The sequence below is a fragment of the Melopsittacus undulatus genome, chromosome 7 (assembly GCF_012275295.1).
Source record: "Melopsittacus undulatus isolate bMelUnd1 chromosome 7, bMelUnd1.mat.Z, whole genome shotgun sequence".
Taxonomy (NCBI): domain Eukaryota; kingdom Metazoa; phylum Chordata; class Aves; order Psittaciformes; family Psittaculidae; genus Melopsittacus; species Melopsittacus undulatus.
The window spans coordinates 1,907,140-1,931,731 of record NC_047533.1 but is presented as its reverse complement, the minus strand read 5'-3'; the positions used below and the strand labels follow the sequence as shown (position 1 = coordinate 1,931,731).

General features: G+C 45.6%; 1 protein-coding gene across 2 annotated transcripts in view; it reads right to left on the bottom strand.

Annotated features, from left to right (window-relative positions):
- Window positions 1–14,451, bottom strand: part of ALMS1 (ALMS1 centrosome and basal body associated protein) — a 34,358-nt gene extending 19,907 nt beyond the window's left edge. Inside the window, exons 1-5 of one of the 2 annotated variants that reach the window (XM_034065052.1) lie at window positions 13,846–14,451; window positions 12,917–13,047; window positions 3,965–5,696; window positions 3,380–3,505; window positions 1,091–1,258 (exon numbers count right to left, since the gene is read on the bottom strand). In XM_034065052.1, coding sequence (XP_033920943.1) covers window positions 1,091–1,258; window positions 3,380–3,505; window positions 3,965–5,696; window positions 12,917–13,047; window positions 13,846–14,410 — 2,722 coding nt within the window. In that variant the 5' untranslated portion in view covers window positions 14,411–14,451. The remainder of the gene's footprint in view (window positions 1–1,090; window positions 1,259–3,379; window positions 3,506–3,964; window positions 5,697–12,916; window positions 13,048–13,845) is intronic. The other variant, XM_034065051.1, reaches the window with a different exon arrangement.
- Window positions 14,452–24,592: the final 10,141 nt, after the last annotated feature.

Here is a 24,592-nt window from a genome sequence, read left to right as displayed (position 1 = left end):
CTGGAATGAGGTTCTGTACAAAAAAGGAGCCATCAGGACTAATTACAGCTGTTCTCAGGAGATACAGTGTCCACATCGTCAGTTAGCTCAATGTGATTCCATTCTGTCAGCATTCTTAACAAGTAAAGCCTTTAAGTAGGCTACTATCGTAGTAACCCTGACCTTCATCCATCAGGATCACCATCCAACGAGGTCAATGTAGTACAGGAAGACAGAAACATCAGACAAATCACATTAAAACTCAGCTAAATACATTACAGAGACACTTTACAAGACATCACATCAGTGTATTTGTGGGCAAGAACACAACCCCAACCCTGTAGGGACAGGCCAAGGGGAATGGCTTGAACCTGCCCCAGAGAGGGCAGACTGAGCTGAGCTCTTAGGCAGAAGCTGTTCCCTGGGAGGGTGCTGAGGCGCTGGCACAGGGTGCCCAGAGAAGCTGTGGCTGCCCCATCCCTGGCAGTGCTCAAGGCCAGGTTGGACACAGGGGCTTGGAGCAGCTGCTCCAGTGGAAGGGGTCCCTGCCCGTGGCAGGGGTTGGAGCTGGAGGAGCTTTAAGATCCCTTCCAATCCAAACCATCCCATGGTTCTGTGATTCAATACACAGACAAATCCTATCTATATCCTACAAATAGGATAAACAAACCCTATCTATCCTATAGAAATTTTGTATCTATCCTATAAACAGGATAGACAAATGCTATATATATATATCCTGGTTTTATATACCAGGGAATTCCTGTTATTTCCTAAAAAAAGCGTCCTTTTCACACTTACTTTAAACAGACTGCTCTTTACAACCCAAAAAAGAACCAGCCAACACCCCACCAAACCCCAAAAATGTCTTACAAAGGCCACAGTAAGCCCTGGGGCCACAGGAATGCCTGCAAATACTAATGTCCAAATATTTGGGGAGTCAGGGAGAAGCAGAAAGCTGGGGAAGAGAAAACTGAGTCACATTCAGCATCTTTAGGCTACCATCAGCATATCATGAGAATACAGTCAGGGATGATGAAATGTAATTCTTCTGCTCTACATTCTTTCATGTATATGAAAACACATGTAACATTAAACACACTTTAACTACCTGGGGGATCATCTGGTGACATCATTTGGTCCTCAGCCCAGGCCAGCTTGGGCTTGGCCCTCTTACTGTAGATTCTTCCTTGATGATTGAGATCCATAGTGTCAGGATTATCATCCTTTAAACCAAGCACACATGCCTGAAATCTTGGAGGAAGAGCATCATTTGAACCTGCAGAGAAAGAGCAGTGACTGTGAGTAAAAACAGGAAGCAGGAAAAAGACATGGTCTAATAGAGCCTGTTATCCGAGTAGTAGCACCAGGATGTTCACCAGCCAACAGTTGTGATCCTTAGTGAGTAATACAGAAGCAACAGGTACTGTGACACACTGATTTCCATGGTGTTTTGTGACAACAGCTTGAACCTGCCCCAGGGGAGACTGAGCTGAGCTCTTAGGCAGAAGCTGTTCCCTGGGAGGGTGCTGAGGCGCTGGCACAGGGTGCCCAGAGAAGCTGTGGCTGCCCCATCCCTGGCAGTGCTCAAGGCCAGGTTGGACACAGGGGCTTGGAGCAAGCCAAGGGGTCCCTGCCCATGGCAGGGGTTGGAGCTGGAGGAGCTTTAAGGTCTCTTCCAACCCAAACCATGCTATTATTCAAGCCATTTATTATAAGTTTTTTTCCTAAGAGGTGATACATTTCACCTGTTCAATTGATGAGCACAGAACACAAGAAAATGAGTATTAGACGGTGTGCTGGAACAGCAGATACAGGACTTAAAATGTCCAAATTCCCTCCTGCTCACATTAAAATTCCAGACATTTTCTCTGGCTGATGTATATATCCATTTTCTGGGCTCAGAATAACAATGGAGGAAAAGTGGAAGACTACAGGAGGGCTGCATAACCTCTAAACAAGAATTCAAGCCACCAGCAACAGAGCTCTCACTATCATACTGCTGTCTCCTAAAATGGTCCCAAACTGATTTATCCTCCTTGTCAACACCACCTGGCTACTTCAGTGAGCTTAACTCAGTTACCATCAGCTACCAGTCATGAGCTGAGAATCCCAACTGCAGCAGGGAGTTTAAAAGACAAAATACATGTTTAAATTCTGCTGTATGTTTTCTAGAACCTTGCATTGCCTCTTATGCATATTGAAATTCTACATCTAGCAGCACAGTTTCTGCAAAACAACAGACTCACACCACATTTGTTTCTCTTATTTTTGAGCATCTCACAACAGAGGGAGTGGTAAAGTGTTCAGGTGTCCAAGTGTTCAAGGCCAGGTTGGATGGCACTTGGAGCAACCTGGTGTAGTGGAAGGTGTCACTGGCCATGGCAGGGGGATTGTAACTGGATGAGCTCTAAGGGCCCTTCCAGCACAAACCATTCTGTGATTCTATAATAAACATAAACAGGAGATAGATGTAGTTACAAGCATAATTTGTGGTTATAATGGCTAACCTGTGCACTTACTGTCACTGTGGTATCAAGCTACTTCTTTAGGTCACATCTGGCAGGAACTGGGTATCTCTGCAGTATTAGTTTTGTCTATAAATACGTCTGGATGTCAAACAGCTCTGACTGAAAGCAACGTGGAAGTAAGACCTATAATGCTCAAGTGATGCATTCTGCATGTATAGGAGAGAACTGACAAATAACAGACAGCAGGCAAAGCAAAAGAAGCTGATGAATCACTGAGTACCCTTTCTTCCAGTAAAAGAGAAGTTCTTTTTACTGGGAGGATGTGGGGAAGAGGTGAATGTGTACCTGAAATCACAGTTATGAGTTATACTGTTTGTAGAAAAGCTTTCTACACTGAAATCCCCTAACAGGGAGGGAAAATGCAGTACTGAGAGAGCTGTTCTCTGAAATGCATATTGTATTATGCAGCTATTTCAGAGAGCACACATGGTAAATTAATAAAAAGGGAGGAAAATGCCCATAAATAAGGGAACTAAAAAGAAGAACTGGCAGAGATGTGAAAGAGTCCAAGCTGAATAGTCATTCCCAGGAGAAAGTAAAGAATTATCAAGCTGTAGAACATGAAGCCATGTTTCTTTTCAGTGCCAGAATGAAGTACTACCATCCCTTTCATCAAAGCAAGTGAAACCATAGCCTCCAGTCAGGACTTGTAGAGCTCTGTGTTATAAAGCAGTGTGAACATGAACAAAGACATTCTGCTGTTAAAATCAATGCACTTACTCTAAACTGGTAGGACAGAGGAGTTCTGAGCTCCACTGAGACACTTCTGCACATGAAATAGATGTATTTTGATTCAGGAGCTACGATCATCAGTTTGCACTTGGAAGACTTAAGATAATTACAGGTAAATGATACTAGGAAACACATACCTGAGTGAGAACTCTCCATGCTGGTTTCTGATCCAACTGGAGACATTTTGGATACTGCCTTTAGATAAGGAACGTAATACATCCCAGTGCTTCCAGAAGGTTTATATGGCAGCAATAAGGGCTGATCTGTGGGCATGGGAGACAAAGCTATTACTACAAGTCAGGCTTTAATCCTTAAATGCAACTGAAGATAAAAGCAACTAATCAGGACCCAAGGAGACTGCTGAAGAAATCTCCTGTTCTTTAGGAAAGTACATTGCCATTATTAGCTATTTAATTCATTTAATTTCATTATTTAATACCCACCCAGTGGTTAGAAGGTTGACTGTTGCTATCAAAACCAGCTTACTGACCTATTCAATGTTCAATCTGTGACTAGGGTGATAAACACTGATGTAAAAGGACCAACTCAGGTACCAACATAGAATCACAGAATGGTTTTGGTTGGAAGGGACCTTAAAGCTCATCCAGTTCCAACCAGTTCTCAGTTCCACAGGCAGGGACACCTTCCACTGGAGCAGCTTGCTCCAAGCCCCTTCCAATATCTCAGACTTTGATAGATCTACATAAGGCACATGTACTCACCACCCTGCTTTGCAAAAGAGGACACCTTGTCAAGAGATGAAGCTGCGTTGTTGGGAAGCTCATGTTCTTTCTGGAGAGGTGGTTGGTGAACATCATTTCCACTGTCTTGTGAATTAACATAAATCTCTGCTGAAAAGGTGGTTTTTACAGGACTCTCTGTTGTTATCTGAGTGGCAGCATCACAAGTGCTTTTCACAGTGCTTGCAGGAGCTACAGAGTTGAAGGTATTCTTCAGATGACATTGCCCTGAACCTGGAACAGTGACCTGTGGTCTCTCACTGCCCTGTGGAGGCAGCTCTTGCCCTGCTGTGCTGGTGACAGAGGGGAGGATGAGGCAGGGATCTGCTGAAGACACAGGCATGGGGAAAGATGAAGATATTTGATCAGCAGATGACAATTTAGAAACAGCTTCTACTGAAGCTTCTGGAGCTTTAAAAGACAATTGTTGAGTCTTAACTTCAGGTTTATCCCATACTCTTATCTCATTTTCAGTATTTACATCCCTTTGCAGCTCCAAGTTATTACACTTTGAGGAAAGAGTTATGTGGACACAAGACAATACTTTCTTGGTTGGTGAGGAAGGAGATACAGATGTGGTGGATATAATCTCACCTGTAGATGAGTGGTGAGATGCATCGACTGGGTCTCTCACTTTCTGAATGAGGGGTACTTTATCAGAAGGACTTCTCTTCTCTTCTGCTGACAGTTTAACACGGCCCTTCATCAGATCAGCTTGTAGAGCTGGACCTGAACCTTTTAAGCTCTCATAGAACTGGACATGGCCAGCTGGGCTGCTTTTCTCCTCCTGGTAAGAGCTTATGGAACATGGTTCACTAAATCTATTCATTTCTTGACCATATCTCCTCTCATAGCCAAGCCCAAGGAGTCTGGAACTTTGCCTGCCTGAGTCAATCACATCTTGAGGCAGAACATCAGAATTCCTTGCACTAAGGGTCTGTCTTTTATCAATATGGATGCTTTCTGAATCCTGATCTGACAACCAGTCTGTCTCTTGAGGAGCTCCAACACTGTTACTGTCAGCAGAGACATGAGGAATCCTGTCTTTCTCAGCAGTATAAGCAGTCTTACTAGACACTGAGCCAGCAAGCATTGGGCTTGGAGGAGAGCTCTTTGATCTCTCCCAGTGTTGTTTCTCATGGCTGTGCTCCTCAGTGCCAGCAGAGTCAACCTCCAAAGGCATTACCCCATCAAAACCATCTCTAGTAAAGCTGCTGCTGAGTGCCATGGAAGTCAATGGTGAGTGCAAACGTTTTCGGGATGAAAAGGTGATAGAAGTGATTTGCTTGGCCAGATCTTCAGAACACTTTTCCATTGACAGCTTCTTCTGAGACAGCAAATGGGCTTCTGTTTGTGCATCAAAAGCAGCTGCAGACCTCATTGCACACGTGTCAATCTGCAATGGTGGGTGAAGCTCAGCAGCAGCACCAGAATGACCACTTGGACCTGTTTGATGTTGGTTGAAGACAGGTGTTTGAACAATCCTCAAGGATTTAATGTGTGTATCCTTCAGCAGGCAACAATCAGAAGGATCAGCTTGATGCAATGGCACAGCTTGCAGCAAGCTTGACTCTAAAAGCTCCTCAGTCCTGATGGATTGTCTGTGCTTGTCAGTCTGAAATCTTCTGTCACTTGGAACTTTGAAACGCTCAATGTCCTGTTCCCCATTAGGACTGTACTCAGAAGCAGCTTCCAAACCACAGACCCATGGAGCCTGAAAAACAGAGAGGAATTCATGTAGGTTATGGGGGTAACTCCTTGCCCCTGCCCACATCTGGATGGTGGAATTCAGGGGACTCGTGCTGTCAGTAATCAAGAGTCTGTCACCACATGTGAGCACACGCTTTCCCTGGAACTCATCTGGTAATGGACCTGAGCATAGAATCATAGAATCCCAGGCAGGTTTGGGTTGGAAGGGACCTTCAAGCTCCTCCAGCTCCAACCCCTGCCACGGGCAGGGACCCCTTCCACTAGAGCAGCTGCTCCAAGCCCCTGTGTCCAACCTGGCCTTGAGCACTGCCAGGGATGGGGCAGCCACAGCTTCTCTGGGCACCCTGTGCCAGTGCCTCAGCACCCTCATCAAGGGTGATTGCCCATCAAGTGTCAAAAATGTCCAAGGATGGAGAACTCACATACAAGTCAACTACTTGTGATCTATGCATTACTGATGAAAAGAATCCCCTTCACAGCTCCATAGAAACACACAGAAAGCCACGTTTACTTCCAGTTGTAAGTACTCAAACCTTAACTAAGTACATAATGTTAAGTTCTGGTGACCACCAAGCCATCCGGTAGCAGACACACACCAAAACTCTTCTGGTCGGGATGAATCCAAACAAACTCCACACTATTAAAGCGCTGCTTTATGGGACATTTTAGGGTTATGGAGATGCTTCTACAGCTGACACTTTGCTTTGCCATAACTCTCACTGTATGAAACACAACTTGAGAGAAAGGGTTTCCCTTGCATTTGAGTTGTTTGACTTTAGTGGTTATGAAGGAGAACAAAATGAAAGGAACACAGTTATATGAGAGAAACAGGGAAGAAAAGAAAGCTGCTCTTTATATTAATGAGAAAATACTTAATTAGAAAAGCTTTCATTTCCCATAACTGATATTTCTCTTTGCCTTGAAAGAAGCCAATTTCCCCCCTAGACAATAGCTGCAATAAACCTCTTTATTTTTATGGTCCCAGCCCATTGCTGACAGTAATGAGAAAGTGACTGAAAATCATCAGAGCTTTGATTTGCTCTTTAAGGTCAGTGAGAACTTGTCAGAACTTTCCAGATCATGTCATTCTCCCATCAAAACAGGTATGTTTGCCACAAAGAGGATTTTTATTGCTCACAGTGCTGGTGACAATGCTGCAAGAAAGAGAAGGTATTATAGAGAAGTCCCACATAACACACTAATCCCACAAAACCAATGAAGTTCACTGTCAGTTGTCTATGTTCATAAAGGCTCTTTAAAACTAGGCTAAATTTACATGGCTGTCCAACCATACAAATTGTCCCACATCTGTATCATCCCTTCAGTATCAGGATCACTATATTAAGGACTCCACTATTTGACTACACGGATTCAGGCATCTCTGGCATGTGTTTTACACAGCAGTTTAAATGCTGTGCCTTAAACTGTTCTGCTCTGGAGAGAGGCTCCAGTGAGACGTTAGGGCAGCTCCAGTGCCTAAAGAGGCTACAAGAAAGCTGGAGAGGGGCTTGGGACAAGGGCCTGTAGGGACAGGCCAAGGGGAATGGCTTGAACCTGCCCAAGAGAGGGGAGACTGAGCTGAGCTCTTAGGCACAAGCTCTTCCCTGTGAGGGTGCTGAGGCGCTGGCACAGGGTGTCCAGAGAAGCTGTGGCTGCCCCATCCCTGGCAGTGCTCAAGGCCAGGTTGGACACAGGGGCTTGGAGCAGCTGCTCCAGTGGAAGGGGTCCCTGCCCGTGGCAGGGGTTGGAACTGGATGTGATTTAAGGTCCCTTCAGCACAAACCAGGTTGGGATTTCATGATTTCCCTACTTTCTGCAACTCCCTGTGCATGTGGAAGGATCAGGTGGTAGGGATGGAGAGGACCTTGCTTCTAAGACTTTTCTCATTACATCAGAAGCTCCAAATGCTGAGAGTTGATCCATGCAGCAACTTACCCGACTCACATATGGAAAAGGTAGTTTGGAAGAGAAGATTAAGAGATTAAAGATCACACCACAAACAAGTGAATGAACCACAGGTGAATAAAACACCACACTCCCAGGTGCATGCAGAAAGCTGTCACTCTAAGAACACAAAGAGAAAGCCCTGCAAGTACAACTAGGAAAACCTGAAGTTACCATTCACTGTAAACTGCAACAGATTGTACCCTAAAGCACATTAAGACAACTACTCACCTGGTCCTTTAACACTGCACCTCCAACAAGGGGCAAGAACAAGAGAGCTGAAACCTTTAGAAGCAGCTGTATTGATTCTAGGGAAGGGAACATTTATGTACACACTGAGATGGCCCTCACTTAGGTGGGCACTAACTAAACCAGGTCTCACACAGTCCCAGTGCTGACACAAACCACACCATGCAGGAAGCAGCTCCCTCTTACGTTATTCCACCCCGACTCTTTGTGATGTGTCAGTTTAGCTTCAGAAGCAGCATCACTGTTAGTGACCACTGGGAATGGACAGGACAAAAGGCAAATCAATTTATCAGCATTCAAACCTTACACTCAAATCATAAGAGTTTGTGTTAGTGAATGTGAAACTGCAAGCCACCAGCCTTCTTTAGAGAGGATTTAAGTATGGACATCATTAACTTATCACTGTCTGCCCTTCCTTAATGTAAGTGCCATTAAAAATCATGATACTTGAATTGCAGAGAGCAAATCTCAGATAAATGCAGTACCATGGAGATGGGCCAGATAAGCTTCTTTGGAAAATGATAAGGATGCAAATCTTGGCTATATTTATATATTCCTACTGAGTGGAATAACTGTGGAAACAGCAGAGTATATTTCACAGGTCCTTGGATGATTATAGCTCAGCAGCTAGTTGGAGTTTGGAAATAGAAAACTCAGTCAACAACATTCTTGGTGTAAATCAAAGTATAAACAAGTATTCCACAACCAATTTTCCATCCTTTTTACATCCCAGATGTCATTAGTAGGGAACGATTTCAGCAAGGTCTGGGTTATTATTCCCAAGCAGTATTTTTCTACAGTCTTACCTTGTTGAGGCAGAACTAAACTAGTTTAGATACCTTGGTTCCTCCAGGCAAGAGGGACAAGAAGGGACTGTAGAAGAACACAGAGCAGGCCTGTGCCAGGGTAAGGCTGCTCTCTTCCCCAACCCACACACCAATTTGATGGCCTGAAGTAGTGAGGCCATGAGTGAGCTTTGAGGGTGCTGAGGTGCTGGCACAGGGTGCCCAGAGAAGCTGTGGCTGCCCCATCCCTGGCAGTGCTCAAGGCCAGGTTGGACACAGGGGCTTGGAGCAGCTGCTCCAGTGGAAGGGGTCCCTGCCCATGGCAGGAGGTTGGGACTGGATGAGCATTAAGGTCCCTTCCAACCCAAACCATTCCATGATTCTGATTCTAAGTAATACCAAGCAACTCCTACTCCTGAGAGCAAGCACAGAAGTTGCTATAAACTCCTCTTCCCAAGCCTTTCACATGTTTTATTGTGCTTGTTATGTGTCATCTTTCCAAAAAAGATCTATATGGCATATGATCCACAAGAGATTGCAGTGCAAATTTAGAGCTACAACTCAGTGAACTTCCTGAAAAAGTGAGAAAGTACAAGGAGTGGAAAAATACAGCATAATCTGGGAGAATCCAGTAGACAAAGGCGGAATGCTCTCAGACAAGAGGTGGCTATTTGGCATCCATGAAAATAAAGGGGAAGGAAAAAGGTCCTCTATTGAGAAGGAAAATTCATGGGTTTAACACTTTGAAACTGGATTTACTTCTAAGAGCAACTCAAACCCCCTCAATCTTAACTAGGGACCAAAGCAAATGTACACAGCACAAGAAGAAGGTTAAATGTGAAAGACAATGCTCCTGGAATGGAAATTAGACCTACAAGTCTTTGGCTTTTCCCTGTTATGCTAAAAGTTCTTCTGATCTGGAAAGAGCCTCATGATTTCAATGGAAGAGCAACAGGACTGAGTTCTGGAGCTTAGGATTGGCTTTTCATTTGTTTTTCCTCAAGTCCCAACAAATATCGTATGTGGTTCGTGGCTCATTCTGGAAAGCAGCAGCCATCCCTATGGTAAAACTACTCAGCCTATCAGGGTAGTAAGTATTGGGAACTTACCTGCTCAGGCAAAACCAGATCTCCACAACCACACCAGCATCACCACAGGTGTAAGAATTATTGACCAAACAGTGACCTGTCTATAGTAACATCCTGGCAATCCTTTGTCTCCATCACAAACAAGTTTACAGGAGAGAGCCACCAGTCCATCCTAAGCTTCATGGACCAATCTGAAATGTCACATTTCTTAGGCCCCTTTACAAAGCATTTCCACTAATTAACCATAGAATCCCAGACTGGTTTTGGGCTAGAGGGACCTTAAAGCTTCTCCAGCTCCAACCCCTGCCACGGGCAGGGACCCCTTCCACTGGAGCAGCTGCTCCAAGCCCCTGTGTCCAACCTGGCCTTGAGCACTGCCAGGGATGGGGCAGCCACAGCTTCTCTGGGCACCCTGTGCCAGCGCCTCAGCACCCTCACAGGGAACAGCTTCTGCCTCAGAGCTCAGCTCAGTCTCCCCTCTCTTGGGCAGGTTCAAGCCATTCCCCTTGGCCTGTCCCTACAGGCCCTTGTCCCAAGCCCCTCTCCAGCTTTCCTGCAGCCCCTTTAGGCACTGGAGCTGCTCTCAGGTCTCCCCTTCAGGAGCCTTCTCTTGTCCAGGCTGCCCCAGCCCAGCTCCCTCAGCCTGGCTCCAGAGCAGAGCTGCTCCAGCCCTCGCAGCAGCTCCATGGCCTCCTCTGGCCTCTCTCCAGCAGCTCCACGTCCCTCTTGTGCTGCTGCCCCAGAGCTGGAGCAGGGCTGCAGGGGGGGTCTCCCCAGAGCACAGCAGAGGGGCAGGATCCCCTCCCTGAGCTGCTGCTCACGCTCTGGGGGTGCAGCCCAGCACACGGGGGGGTTCTGGGCTCCAGCACTCACTGAAGCTGGGTCATGGGGAGCTTAAAAATTGAGATCTTAAAGCCTTCAACATTCAGTTTCCCTAGTGAATACTTTGGGCCGCTGTTCAGCGGAGCCCTTCAGTACATGTTTGGGGCCCAGTTATGTGCGTATGTCCCAATCACCTCCTTAAACACTCAGCTAGAAGTTGAGAAATCATTATGATGCTTCTCTTTCTGCGCATCTGTTAACACATCCCCAGTGACAAACATCTATCAAAGAAGCTCCTTGACTACCTCAAAACATGGAACAACCTTGAAACGCAGAAGATCACCGAGAAGAACCCTCCCAAACTATCCTACTCCTTCAGTGCCTTGGCTTTCTTTAAGAGAGAAGCTTCACATGCATCCTGCAGGAAACAAGAACATCTCGCAGTGTACGTTATATTCCTTGAGTTGTCACCTAGAGAAATGAGAGGCAGAGTCTAATCTTTCCAAAAAGAACATTCATCTCATGCCTGCATCAGAAGCACTAAATAAAGATGATGGTCTGATGAAAGAATTGGTTGCTCGAGTGCTTGGGAACAGTTTGTCTTCCTCAGCCTTTCTAATTTAGCAGAAGGGAAATATCGTTCCAGCATCTTTGTTCTGGGTTTGAAGGCAGCGCACGGGTTTGCTCTGTGAATTCAACAGGTATGGTACAGAACAAGATCCATTACATGAACAGCAATGATTGTGACAGCAACAAAAGTGGTGCAATTTTTACCCCCTTAAATCGTCGTCAATAATGTGTATTTTGCTGTGATGTGTTGTTTGGCTTGAGAGGAAACTGAAAATGCAGGAAAAGAGAGGAAAAAGGGAGGAAAATAAATACATTTAGCTGAAGTCTACCAAAAAAACACCCCATAGACCTTCATGCTACAGATTCAACCCCACGCTTTACCTCAAAGCCATTGTAGAGTAAATGTATCTCCAAGCTCAAAGCAGAGAATGTTGTGGTTGACTTAAAGCCATTTCTTGGAATCTTGGTGTCCAAAACTCTGATTGATATTTGCTTATTCTCATTTGGGATAAAGCAATTCAGATGTGACACAATCACATGAAGGTAAAACAGTCTTAAGTTCATGTCAGGGACAAAGCTGTGATCTAACAAAGGCTGGGGAGGAAAAATGGCTTCAGGCCTCTAGTTTTTGACAAGGAGATTGAAGCAAAAATGCATTTGTGATTTGGTTTTCTGTCTGAATTTCTGAAACTAAACAGAACTGTTGAAATATGGCTTTCTGCCTGCTTCCCTGTCAAATAATACATCAAATTGTGAAGAACTGAGCAGTTTGGTCCGACGGTGTTTGGAAGTTGATGTCTCTATGACCAAGACAATTCATGCCCAGGAAACTATGAACACAAACACAGACTGCTCCTAAAACACTAGTCTTCATTTCAGAAAGAAGGACGTGGGCCTGCTAAGAGCAATGAGCTGTGTGCACCTTCTAACCTCAGTAACACCAATGGTCCCATCACATCACCAAAGCATCCCAGACTGGTTTGGGTTGGAGGGGAGCTTAAAGCTCCTCCAGCTCCAACCCCTGCCCCGGGCAGGGACCCCTTCCACTGGAGCAGCTGCTCCAAGCCCCTGTGTCCAACCTGGCCTTGAGCACTGCCAGGGATGGGGCAGCCACAGCTTCTCTGGGCACCCTGTGCCAGCGCCTCAGCACCCTCCCAGGGAACAGCTTCTGTCTAAGAGCTCAGCTCAGTCTCCCCTCTCTTGGGCAGGTTCAAGCCATTCCCCTTGGCCTGTCCCTCCAGGCCCTTGTCCCAAGCCCCTCTCCAGCTTTCCTGCAGCCCCTTTAGGCACTGGAGCTGCTCTCAGGTCTCCCCTTCAGGAGCCTTCTCTTGTCCAGGCTGCCCCAGCCCAGCTCTCTCAGCCTGGCTCCAGAGCAGAGCTGCTCCAGCCCTCACAGCAGCTCCATGGCCTCCTCTGGCCTTGCTCCATCCCTGACCACATCTCTGCCCTTCACACCTTCTTTCAGATCATCTTAGTTGTGTGTCACCCTCCAACACCTCAAACCACCCCCTCACCCAAGATCCCCAACTATCAGCTGGGGGAAAACACGTGCCATGGCTGGTCCCAAAACATACATAGGAACTGGCTAAGCCAAAACAAGCAGCTCCACTAACCAGAGCTCTCAAGTGTTTGCATCCCCCCCTCCCTCTGTAGACACCAATCCTCCAAAGTACTCCAGGGATATAACTCATCATTTTAAGATCACATCACGACAGCAGCATTTATCCCCCACTTCAGCTGTTTTCCCCAGAGCAGCTGGCTTGTACCTTGGCACGTGCAGATTTCCTGGCACTCCGAAGCAGCTCTGCCTTTATTTCCTGGATCCTTTGCTGATCCTCTTGGTTCAGGTCTGCCACAGACTCCTGGGAGCGACTGGCCAGTTTTAGCTTCACCCAGGCTACACAAAGAACAGGAAACAGAGAGCAGGTCCCTTTCCATTCTGTCACATCACGTATGGTAACAGTTCTATACCTTAAAACACAAACTTTGCTATGTGTTCATAGCTAGCATGCCTGAGGGAACAAAGAATAGAGCTCATGGACTGACCAGGGATACAACTTTAAATGAGTCTGTTGAATATTTCTTTGGAAAGATGGATCCAGGACCCATCACCTGGTTCCATCCTCTTTACAGTGTCAGACTCCAGTCACCACTCTATCACACAGTCCCTTCCCAAATCTGTAACATAGCACATGGATGATACCTATGTGGACAAAACACTTTTGCACCAATGTTAGGCAAAAGAAGGCATTCAAACTGGAGGAGTTCACTTCTACCCCAGTTCCATCATACTACACAAGATGACTATAAAACATCGATCATTTAAGCCCTGTCCCTTTAAATTTATCATTAATAAATGTAATAGAAGTACCTCTAAAATCAGGGGAACAGATTCAAGTTGTCTTACATCCATACCCCTTCACTTCAAAGTCATCACAGTCTCACAGAGTGATTTGGGTTGGAAGGGACCTTCAAGCTCATCCAGCTCCAAGCCCTGGCACGGGCAGGGACCCCTTCCACTGGAGCAGCTGCTCCAAGCCCCTGTGTCCAACCTGGCCTTGAGCACTGCCAGGGATGGGGCAGCCACAGCTTCTCTGGGCAACCACTTCCAAGCCATCCCTTCAACATGCACCAAACTAAAGATGTGCCATTCAAACATAACACTTGATAAAACACAACTGAGACATTTCCTTACCTCGTGCTTTCCGCTCCTCTTCATCTGCACTCATCACAGTTTGTGTCAGAGGTGATCCATTCCTCAGGAGCTTTTTGACATGGGCAGCTAGGGAATCTCCACTGCTGCTGTTGTCACTCGCTCTCATGCCTCCTGCCTTGCTTCCAGCTGTACCAGCACTGGACAACGTGCTCTGGAAGCCTCCTGGGACATTGGTGCTGCTGCCTAAAGGCTCCGAGGAAGGAGGATTCCTCATCAGGAGGCTCCTGACATGGGCAGCGAGGGAATCTCCACTGCTGCTGTCTTCACTCCCTCGGGTGCCTCCTGCCTTGCTTCCAGCTACACCAGCATTAGACAGGGTGCTCTGGAACCCTCCTGGGGCATCAGTGACACTGTCTGGGGGCTCTGAGGAAGAAGGATTCCCTGATTCCGAAGTTGTTCCAGTGCTGACTTCACTGCTTCCACTGCTTTGTGCAAGACCCACAAACCCAGGCTGGTTTCTGTCTGTTGTTACACTGCTACAGCCTTCAGGCTCAGATCTTCCAACAGATTTTCCTGTCTTAAGCATTGTGGTCATTTCCTTCATCACCTCTTCACTATTGTGCACACTGACACCAAAAGAGTTTTCCCATCTTGAATTACATGTGTTACAATCCAGAGGGTTTACTACCAACCCCTCTTCTGGACTACTTCTTTGGGTCATAGCCTCATCCTGCGACAGTATCTTGTGGAACTCAGGGATTCTGTCTTTCCCTACCCTAGAATCTTCAGAGCCATCCTCCTTTCTGTTGAGCACTGGGGAGGACTCCCCAGTTTCTCTGCAAGAGCCAGTGGAGAAGACAGGCTCATTCCACCTGCCAGCTATATCCTCTGCCTCTGCCAAAAGCTTCTGTATTTCTTGAAATGCAGCCAATCCCATCAAAGGACAAGCTTCTTGATCCTTACTTCTCTTATTACCTACACTTGATGTTTGTGATCCTCCGTCAACTTCCACTTCCCCTTTAAGTGCAGCCAAAGCACCAGCAGCCCATCTCTGCGGGTTGCTGTTTGCATCTTTGGGCTCATTTTTAGCTAGCAGATCATGAATGCTCTCTGCAGCAAGGCTGGGACTCTCCCTGTCAGCATGGCAGTGAGGTGAAACACTCTGCAGCTCCTGCTTTGCTTCTGATGCTTTGGAGACAGCCGAAGACTCTGCCTCAGGAGCCATTGTCTCCAGATGATGGCGTGAAACACTGCACTGACTCACTGGGCTGTCTCCAAGAGATCCTGAGAAGCAGGGAGAGAGTTCACGGGGTGACAGAGCATCAAAGCCAACCTCTGGATGCGTTGGTACAGACACACTGAGAGCGGAGGTGCTGAAGCTGAAACTTGTCTGAGTGATTTCAACTGCTGACAGCAATTTACCTACAGAGAAACACAAGAGTCGGTAAGTTTGGGGCTCCAGAAACAGCTACATCATCTTGTACTGGAGGGATGGGAAAGGGAGGGAAGAATCCACACATTGGAAAACACTTAGGAAACTGGTTTTGGAATGAGACATGAACTAAGACTTCCATGACAACTGGCTACTGAAAATCTCTCAAACTACCTGGGATAAATATCAAGAGAACTACAGAACAGGACTTGGATAACCTGCTTTTAAATAAATGCTTAGACTATATTTTAAATACATGCTCTCAGGTACATAACATAGTGGTGCCTGAATGTCCAAATGAGCTTTTGCATTAAAAAAGCGCAGTATTCCCAATATATCCTTCTGAAAACAGGTGAAGGACATGCTATGGATAAGCTTCTTTCCCATCACTGGTTAGCGAGCTCCCCATGACCCAGTTCAGTGAGCGCTTGAGCCCAGAACCCCCCCATGTGCTGGGCTGCACCCCCAGAGCGTGAGCAGCAGCTCAGGGAGGGGATCCTGCCCCTCTGCTGTGCTCTGGGGAGACCCCCCCTGCAGCCCTGCTCCAGCTCTGGGGCAGCAGCACCAGAGGGACGTGGAGCTGATGGAAAGAGGCCAGAGGAGGCCATGGAGCTGCTGTGAGGGCTGAAGAGAAACCATTTCCTTCTTAGGAACTCTTATAAAAGAGAAATAAAGATAAAACACAATAAAATGTCACCACATTGCTAGAAGATGACACACAGCCTTGAGCCCTTAGAGAGCAGGTGTGTTTCCCATGGTTTTAATGCTTCCTTTTTCCAACGTCAACCACTTCCCATGCACAACGGGAGAAGCTCAACTCGTATGAATCAAAGAGAGCATCACACGTGACCCACGTGAGCCTGAAGTTCTGTGCTCTCAAAGCCTTGCACAATGCAAGTCCCTCCGTCCCCATACCTTGTGGCTGTGGAGCAGACCATGCCAGTGTGTCAGTAGAGTCCTTCAGTGTTCTAAGCTCTGAAGGGGACAATTCAACTTCCCTGATGGGCCCTCGGGGCACAAATGGCCTCAGTATAGTTCCAGGTGACTGATGAATGCCAAGGTTGTGAAGATATATCTGGCAAAAGAAGAAATTAGTGAGATAATGGCATTCTTGACAGAAAATCAGATTCTGAAGCTGCATATTTTCTGCATCATCACAAATGCAAACAACTTGCCTGTTTTCTACCTAATATGACTAAGTCTACCTAGCAGACAAGTCACAAACCATTGTGCAGCCCAGCAGATAACTGATGTATCCTGTATCTATTCTTCATTCAGTTCTGTCTGAAAGCAGTTCAGCCGTAAGTTGTAAGAAGTACTCTGATGGGGATAGCTTGTGCTTGCACTCACCAACAGTTCTTTCATAGAAACATGGAATCATAGAATGGTTTGTGTTGGAAAGGACCTTAAGATCCAGTTCCAACCCCACTGCCATGGGCAGGGACACCTCACACTAAACCATGGCACCCAAGGCTTCATCCAACCTGGCCTTCAACACTGTCAGGAATGGAGCATTCACAACCTCCCTGGGCAACCCATTCCAGTGCCTCAGCACCCTCACAGTAAAGAATTTCTTCCTTATATCCCATCTAAACTTCCCCTGTTCCAGTTTCAACCTGTTACCCCTTGTCTTGTCACTACAGTCCCTAATGAACAGTCCCTCACCAGCATCCCTGTAGTCCCCTTCAGACACTGGAAGCTGCTCTGAGGTCTCCACGCAGCTTCTCTTCTCCAGGCTGAACAGCCCCAACTTTCTCAGCCTGTCTTCATACAGGAGCTGCTCCAGCCCCTGAGCATCCTCGTGGCCTCCTCTGGACTTGTTCCAACAGTTCCATGTCCTTTTTATGTGGGGGCCACCAGAACTGCACACAATGCTGCATGCAGAGTCTCATTTCTTACTATTTATAACACCCTACATATAACAACCATACAATTGACCCAATCTCCTTTACCTGGTCAGTGATTTCTAAGAGCAGAATTCCTCAGACCCAGTGCTGGAGAACAGGCCTGATTATTGTCATAAAGAAGGTAACAGACAACCTTTATATCTCATCCATGTTACTGACAGCATCCTCCCTACAATATTTGTATTTGTTTCACCACATATTTGCCCAGACAACCAAGTGAAGAGTGCTCTAAACCCCAGCTCCAAAGCCCTAATCATTACAGGAGTCATCTTGTGAGAGCAACAGCCACTTACTCAGAAGATAATTACACGTTTATCATTAACATAAATCTGCATCTCATTTTCCCCTAACACCCAGCACCCATTAGCACAGTTCACATGGCTCCCAGAACCTGCCCTCCAATCCCAGCCACCAGCATGAAATGGGAAAAGAAGGGAAGGAATCTTCATTAAGTGAGATTTAAAGGAGGAAATGGATTCAGAGGCTTCCAAAAGCCTTTATAAGCAATATATAAAGGATCGGGAATTTATGCCTTGGATACAGGAACAAAGTGAACATGCAAAGGGAGTATTTATAGAAGAAAAAAGCAGTTTGATTTGCCAGGATCCTGTGGTGGGTTTGCTATTACTGCAGATCGTGGGTGGGTGAAGTTCAGCTCTTCTGCAGCCCAGTGTTTCCTTAGTCAGCAGTTGAGCCTCAACCTCATGGCTGGATAATTATAACCTGAGCTTTGGAAAGACTCTGGAAGACCAGAAATTGCTTATCAATGCTCTGCTAAAAGAGTCATAACCAATTCCTGGATGAGTTTCATCCAAAAGAGTGCACTTTTGATTATCATGTCTTGTTCTTGTGTCCTTTGTGTTCCATCACCCTTCACCACCAATCTACACTTCTCCTGCATTATGCCAGGTTGGATAGGGCTTGGAGCAACCTGCTCTAGTGCAAGGGGGTTGGAACTGGATGAGCTTTAAGGTCCCTTCCAACACAAACCATGGCTCTATGAACCACGACAAGTTCCTAACCTGATGAGCATCACAAACTATACATAAGCATGCTTGTGTCACGTTCCTATGGTACCTCTACACTTAAGTCCTACTTTATGACAGACAAGTGCACGTTGATCTCTTCACAATCAAAAGGCAAAGAAGAGTTACAATTCTTTGTTAGGAACCAACTTACTGGGATCCTTTCCTCAATATTAAGCTCTTCTTCCTCAGGCGTTTCCAACGTTGCTCCAACAGGGATGAAGTTATTATCTGCACTGGTGAAGAAGTGCCTGGAACCTCCTGAAGAGCTCCTTGCAGAGCCCGAGCCCCTGGAGCTCCCTTCCCCAGAACTAATGGGAAGATTGAAGCTATCTGGGGAAATATCACCCAAATTGTCCACACTGACATGGCCAACAGGAAGATTTAAGTTGTGAGACTGGTTTTCCAGAGCATCACAATTCTCGTGGTCATCAGTTGAAGAGTTACCATTGTCTCTAAGGAGCTGAGCAACTCCTTCACTGCAAGTAAGAACATCTGGGTCTGAGCTTTGCTCTGTACTGTTATCTTGTGCATCTTTACTGCTAGATCCATCAACCATGTCAGCTGTAATCTTTTGGATCATGGAGCTTCCTAAACTGTTTTCAGACACTCCTAAAACATTACTTTTGTCTTCTAGAGGCTGCACTGCCTCTCTTGAGTCTGCTGGAAGAGGAACTTCAACCAAGGATGCATTCCTGCTGGACACATTTACTGCGTTGTCAGACTGAGACCTGGTCAGAGGGTAAGCAAGGAGTACGTTTTTAGTGTGGAAATGCAAACTTTCCAAGGAACCTGTCACTCTGGAGGAAGCAGCAACATCATCTTTGGGGTCTCCATCACTTCGTTGCATTGATAACATCCTGTTTGAAGAACTGGCAATTGCCCTGAAGGCTTTCCTGGGAGAAATTCCACCTGGAGAAACTTCACATGAAGTCACCACATCAGATGCTTCCTCTGGCTGGCTCACGTTCCAAGCCCCTACCTTCTCCATGAAACTAAGTGGTGGGAGAGCCTGAATCCTTCCAGTGTGCGGATGTGTCAGTTTTAAGGACTCCAAATGTTCACTGCTTGCTTTCTGAGCACCCTGGAGTGACTGTTGCTTCTCATCAGATGCAGGTGTGACAGCAGAGGAGTTCTCTGAAGTTTCTTCATTTAAGCAGGAAGGAGAAACCTGAATATCTGACTTGATCATAAGGGCATCAAGTTCTGCCTTCGTTTTTTTCTTTAGAAGTATCCCTGGAGTAGATTGATAGCTTGGATGAGGAAGGTGGACAGAGAATGAGCCATCACTCACAAGGTTAAAGGAAGGGGAAATGTCTGTTACTTTATGGCCCCTCTCTATGGAGAAGTCTGAGACAGTTAATGCACTCCTGCTTCCTCCAGGTTCTGCTTCCACTGAGGCCTCCTCACTGAATGGGGAAGCAGCTCCTGTGTCAGTCACAAGCAGCTGTTCAGGTGCACAGTCACTGGTGGTTGTCACAGCAGGGATAAACTCCTCTTTCTCAAACCTCACTGCAGGAGATGGTTGCTTCTGCTGATGATTTAGGAGAGCTCCCTGGAGCTCCTCAGTAACAGCCACTACCTTCAAGCTTTCAGAGCCATTTAATTCCACTCCATTTTCCTTTGACATTCCTTTGCCTGCTTCAGAAGCCTTTGCAGAACAAGCATGTTGAGCATCTGAATTTTTACAGTTGTCTTTCCTCAAATCATCAGCTAAATTAATAGATAAGTTCAGCTCAGGAACCTTCTCCTCTTTGTGCAGCTGCCTCATGCACCCTTCTGACTCACTCTCAGCCCTTTTTACCTCATCTTTTTGCATCTCTCTCTCATTCTTTTCCGAGTCCTTTGTCAGTGCTGTTTTACAAGAGGAGCTTTCTGAAGATGAGAGCTCATTATTCCTCAGTAACCCTTTTTCTTTCTCTGCAAGCTCCGAACCAATAGTTGCTGCATTGCTGTCATGGGAGAAATGTTCCTCTTTTACAGAGATACTGCAGATCTGAGCTGCAAGAGAAGCTGCCATTTGGTGCAGTCTATTTGCCTTTGTTGGCATCACCTTTGAAGTGGAGTTTGCTAAACTTGTTTGGGGCATCAATGCCTCCTCATGAGTACCAGGTTTAACATCTTCATTTGCCTCCTTGCTCACAGGTGGTTGTTCAGAAGAAGAGGTTTCCTGAGCCAAACCATCACCACAACTGTCATCATGAGGCTCCATGTGTTCAAGTGGAAGAGGATGCTGAGATAGAGGGAAGCAGTCACTGGGTGCATTGGAGGGGGATTCTGTGTCCATCAGTGACAGAGCTTCAAGGATGTAGGATGGCTTTAAATGCTCCTCAGACACACCAGAAACATCAGGGACTCCTCTGCAAGAGGCAAGAAGAGTAAGTGAATTTCTGATCATATTTTTCACTTCAATATCCAACATTCTCTGTTTTAATACGAGGCAAAAGTAGAACTTCACTGGAATAACTGGGCTTTAGCAACACACACAGAAACACATCCCCTCAACAGGCTGAAATGGGAAGGAACATAGAGAGTCCAAACAATATCCAAAAGCCCTGCTGCCATATAAAACAAAGGCTTGAAAATAACATCAGTTTCTACTTAGTACGTTAATACTTTCAACCCATTAAGGACTGAAGCTTAACAGGATGTTTATTGGTTATATAAAACACAGGAGCTCCTCACACAGATAGCAGTTTGTGTGTAATTTCTATTTAATATAAATCACGTACTTCAGTTTCATTGTATCAATGAGTTCTTTGAAGGACATAAAACAAGCCAGGCCTTGGATGCACACAGACTTCTACTATTTCTATAGTGGATTTTGAGTTAATGGTTATCTTATATGAACAGGAACATCAAACTCAAATGGGTAATTCTCCATGCAAGCAGATCACCAGCTCAGGTGGAACCAAGTTTTGATGCACAAAGTGAAGTCACAGGGTATGACTTTAGGAACTGAACCTGTCTCCTGCCACAGCCCAGAGGAAAATAGAAGGAAGCCTAAACATCAGTGACACTGGAAATCTGTGTGTTTATACAGATATATTCCTTTCTTCCTCTTTTTAATAAAAGGCAGAGGATTTCTTGCACAAAAGGCATCATGTGTCACACCCTGAAGTGAAGGTTTGGATGAAGACTTTTAGTGATATAGCCATTTCTTTATGTACTCATATTTTATATAAAAAGATATATTTTCAACTACATATCACATCAATTACTCTGGTATATAGAAACCACAATATCATTACATATATTTATAGTTGGAAATACAAGTTTTATCTGATTTTTGCTCGCAAGATGTGATGAAGTTTATATCAGAGTCTAAAGAGATGCCTTTGGGGGTGGAGTTCCTCATTCTCCCATGTTCATCAGATGCTTTAGGATGACAAGTTCGGTTTTCCCTTGTTCAAACTCTCTTGAAGGCAAAATAAGATGATGAGTTGAAGTCTGACAATGCCTCCTCTCTACACAAAGGGTAAACCACGTTTGTCTTATTTGTGTAACCATAAAACTGTAATTATTTATCAAGTGTAGGAAAATTTATGGCCCCTGAGGGAGTAAGGTTTGTGTTTGGGCACGACACCAGGTAACTTTATCCTACCTTAAGGGCATAAAATCCATTTCTGATTGCTGGAGAAGTGTCACACCTGAACATCTTTGGCCTTGTGTTAAATACGTCAGCCGTGGAAGACAGGGAGAGAACTGAGTGCCCGGAGTATCTGTTCAAAACAACAAGGACACAGCAATAAAAGCTTGCCAGGCAATCCCTCTTTAAACTGCTCTGCCAACTAATCCAGCCTTCAGAACCCAAACCCGTGCCAAGTGCAGTGAAAATGATGTAATCCCATCGCTTAGATCCCCTACTGAGGCATGTTCCCTCCTAGAGTAAATCCAGCTTTTTCTTACCAAATTCAGGTTTCTTCTTGTTAGTCTCAAACTGACATCTCCAACTCACTCTCTTAACCTTAAACTTCTCCTTGTGCACATCCCTGTCCTTCTCCACTCACTCATCTGGGGATTTCCATGCAGACTCTACAGCCACAGGGCTTCTACCCCACTCACTGCTTTCAAAACCAAGAACCCCCAGTAATGCCTTTCCCAGTCTCCATTTTTCCATAGATTCTGATTATGGCAAAAGCTACATAAGGTTTTTTCTTTAGGGTTTCAAGACATAAATAATAAAACTCAGTCATCACCATAACAGTAGTACCACACCAGCAATAAATCTTAGTTTCTATCATATTCCCTTGTTCCTGGAGGGAGCTGGCACTTTCAGTTCACTGTGTATAAATGGAAGTGTTTTATACCACAAGAATAAAAGCAACTATAAACTGGGGACCTGATCAGTGTAAATGCCTACAGGCACACTTGATGGATGCAGAAGAAAATTACCTCCAATACTTTATTAACTAAGCTTTATTTTTAAAGCAAAATAAGCTATTTGTGGTCAAGAATATGACTTGGGGAACCAGAATCTCCATTCATTTAACTTAGGTTCATTAGTTTTCAAGCATCTCAGACCAGCCATACTCTGCATCACTTACAGAGCCATAATCACATCAGATAAGACTATTACATACAAAAATCAAGTTTACATCACATCAGCTTTATCCTCAGGCTTTCTACGGCCTCTACTGCATCATCTGATGAGTGGTACCCAAGCATAAGACAAAATATCTGATTCACTTTTAATTTAATATCTCCAATGAATGTTTTCATAATGACTTTAGATCACTGTGTTGTGAGAGAATAATTACATAGATAGGAATAATCCTACATCACACAGCAAAGCTGGCTCAAAATCTGGATGTCCTCTACTCCCACCTCAGCAGCAGCTACAAAAGTAATAGGACTGCTATAGTTTCAGAGATCCCCTTCTACCTCGGCAGCTGTCTCCACCACATGGTCAACTTAACGCATCCTAGAGGAAGCATCTGTAGTACAGATGGCACAAACATGCTACAGCAACTGAAGTGAGGAGTCTTTGTTTATCCAGCACCTCTTTAAAGGCAAAATCTCCTCCCGGTTTACCAGATAAATGCCTGCACCAGTCACCACTGCACTGTACTTCCATCTTAACCAGCCCAGAACCCCCCCATGTGCTGGGCTGCACCCCCAGAGTGTGAGCAGCAGCTCAGGGAGGGGATCCTGCCCCTCTGCTGTGCTCTGGGGAGACCTGAGAGCAGCTCCAGTGCCTAAAGGGGCTGCAGGAAAGCTGGAGAGGGGCTTGGGACAAGGGCCTGGAGGGACAGGCCAAGGGGAATGGCTTGAACCTGCCCAAGAGAGGGGAGACTGAGCTGAGCTCTTAGGCAGAAGCTGTTCCCTGGGAGGGTGCTGAGGCGCTGGCACAGGGTGCCCAGAGAAGCTGTGGCTGCCCCATCCCTGGCAGTGCTCAAGGCCAGGTTGGACACAGGGGCTTGGAGCAACTGCTCCAGTGGAAGGGGTCCCTGCCCATGGCAGGGGTTGGAGCTGGAGGAGCTTTAAAGTCCCTTCCAACACAAACCAGGCTGGATTTGCAATACCAAACAGGAGTGAAAAGTAATAAAAGCCACCTGCTTTTTGCAAGGTTATAGGAAAGGAAATGATATATATCTAAAGAAATAGGCACAAACAGCTACTCTCTGACAAGAGAAGCCATTCAGAAGAGGCTCAAGTATAGACTGACAAGCATCTGTGTAAGGCTAGATGAAAAAATAACTCTAACATACATGGAAGGGTAAAAAAAGTAGAGAAAATGGCAACATCAGCATAGAGGGAGGCAAGAAAATAAGGAACAAGGTCAGAGATGTCTCATTTATAATCTAACAGCACCTCAGGGCTCTGTTATATTGTGGAGCACAACCAAGATTGGGATCAAATGCACCAGACTCAGGTACTTCTGTGCCTTTAACCATAATTTAACTCGGGATTTAAAATCAGGGAAGAAGAGACTGATCTAATTCACTGCTATATCCAAGTGTTATTTCATGCATACTTCACAGGACACAAAGAGGGTTGTTCCCAGTGGCTGATACCTAGAACCAGATCAAGGTTGCACGTTCCATTCCTTATTCCCAGCTACGCACTGGGAGCAGACTATTTCCAATGCACTTATTCTGTTCAGTGTGCATTTACTCAGACAGTTCTCTGATGTTTCACTTGAAAATACCAAGTAGATCCATCTTGGATAAAGAATCACATGAGAGACACAAGAACACGTATTTTAAGAAGCATTAAGAAAGCTGGACCTAAACTATCCTAACTGTGGCAGATGGACTTTATTTCCCTCCCAGATCTGGTTTTACAGTTCAGATGGTATTAGTGAACAGAGGCAACAGCAATGGCTGTTATCAAATCACACTTTTCATCTCGCACTATGTTATCCTTTGTGTTTGCAGAACCAGTATCTCACTTGTATTCATGTAATAGAAGGGGAAAAT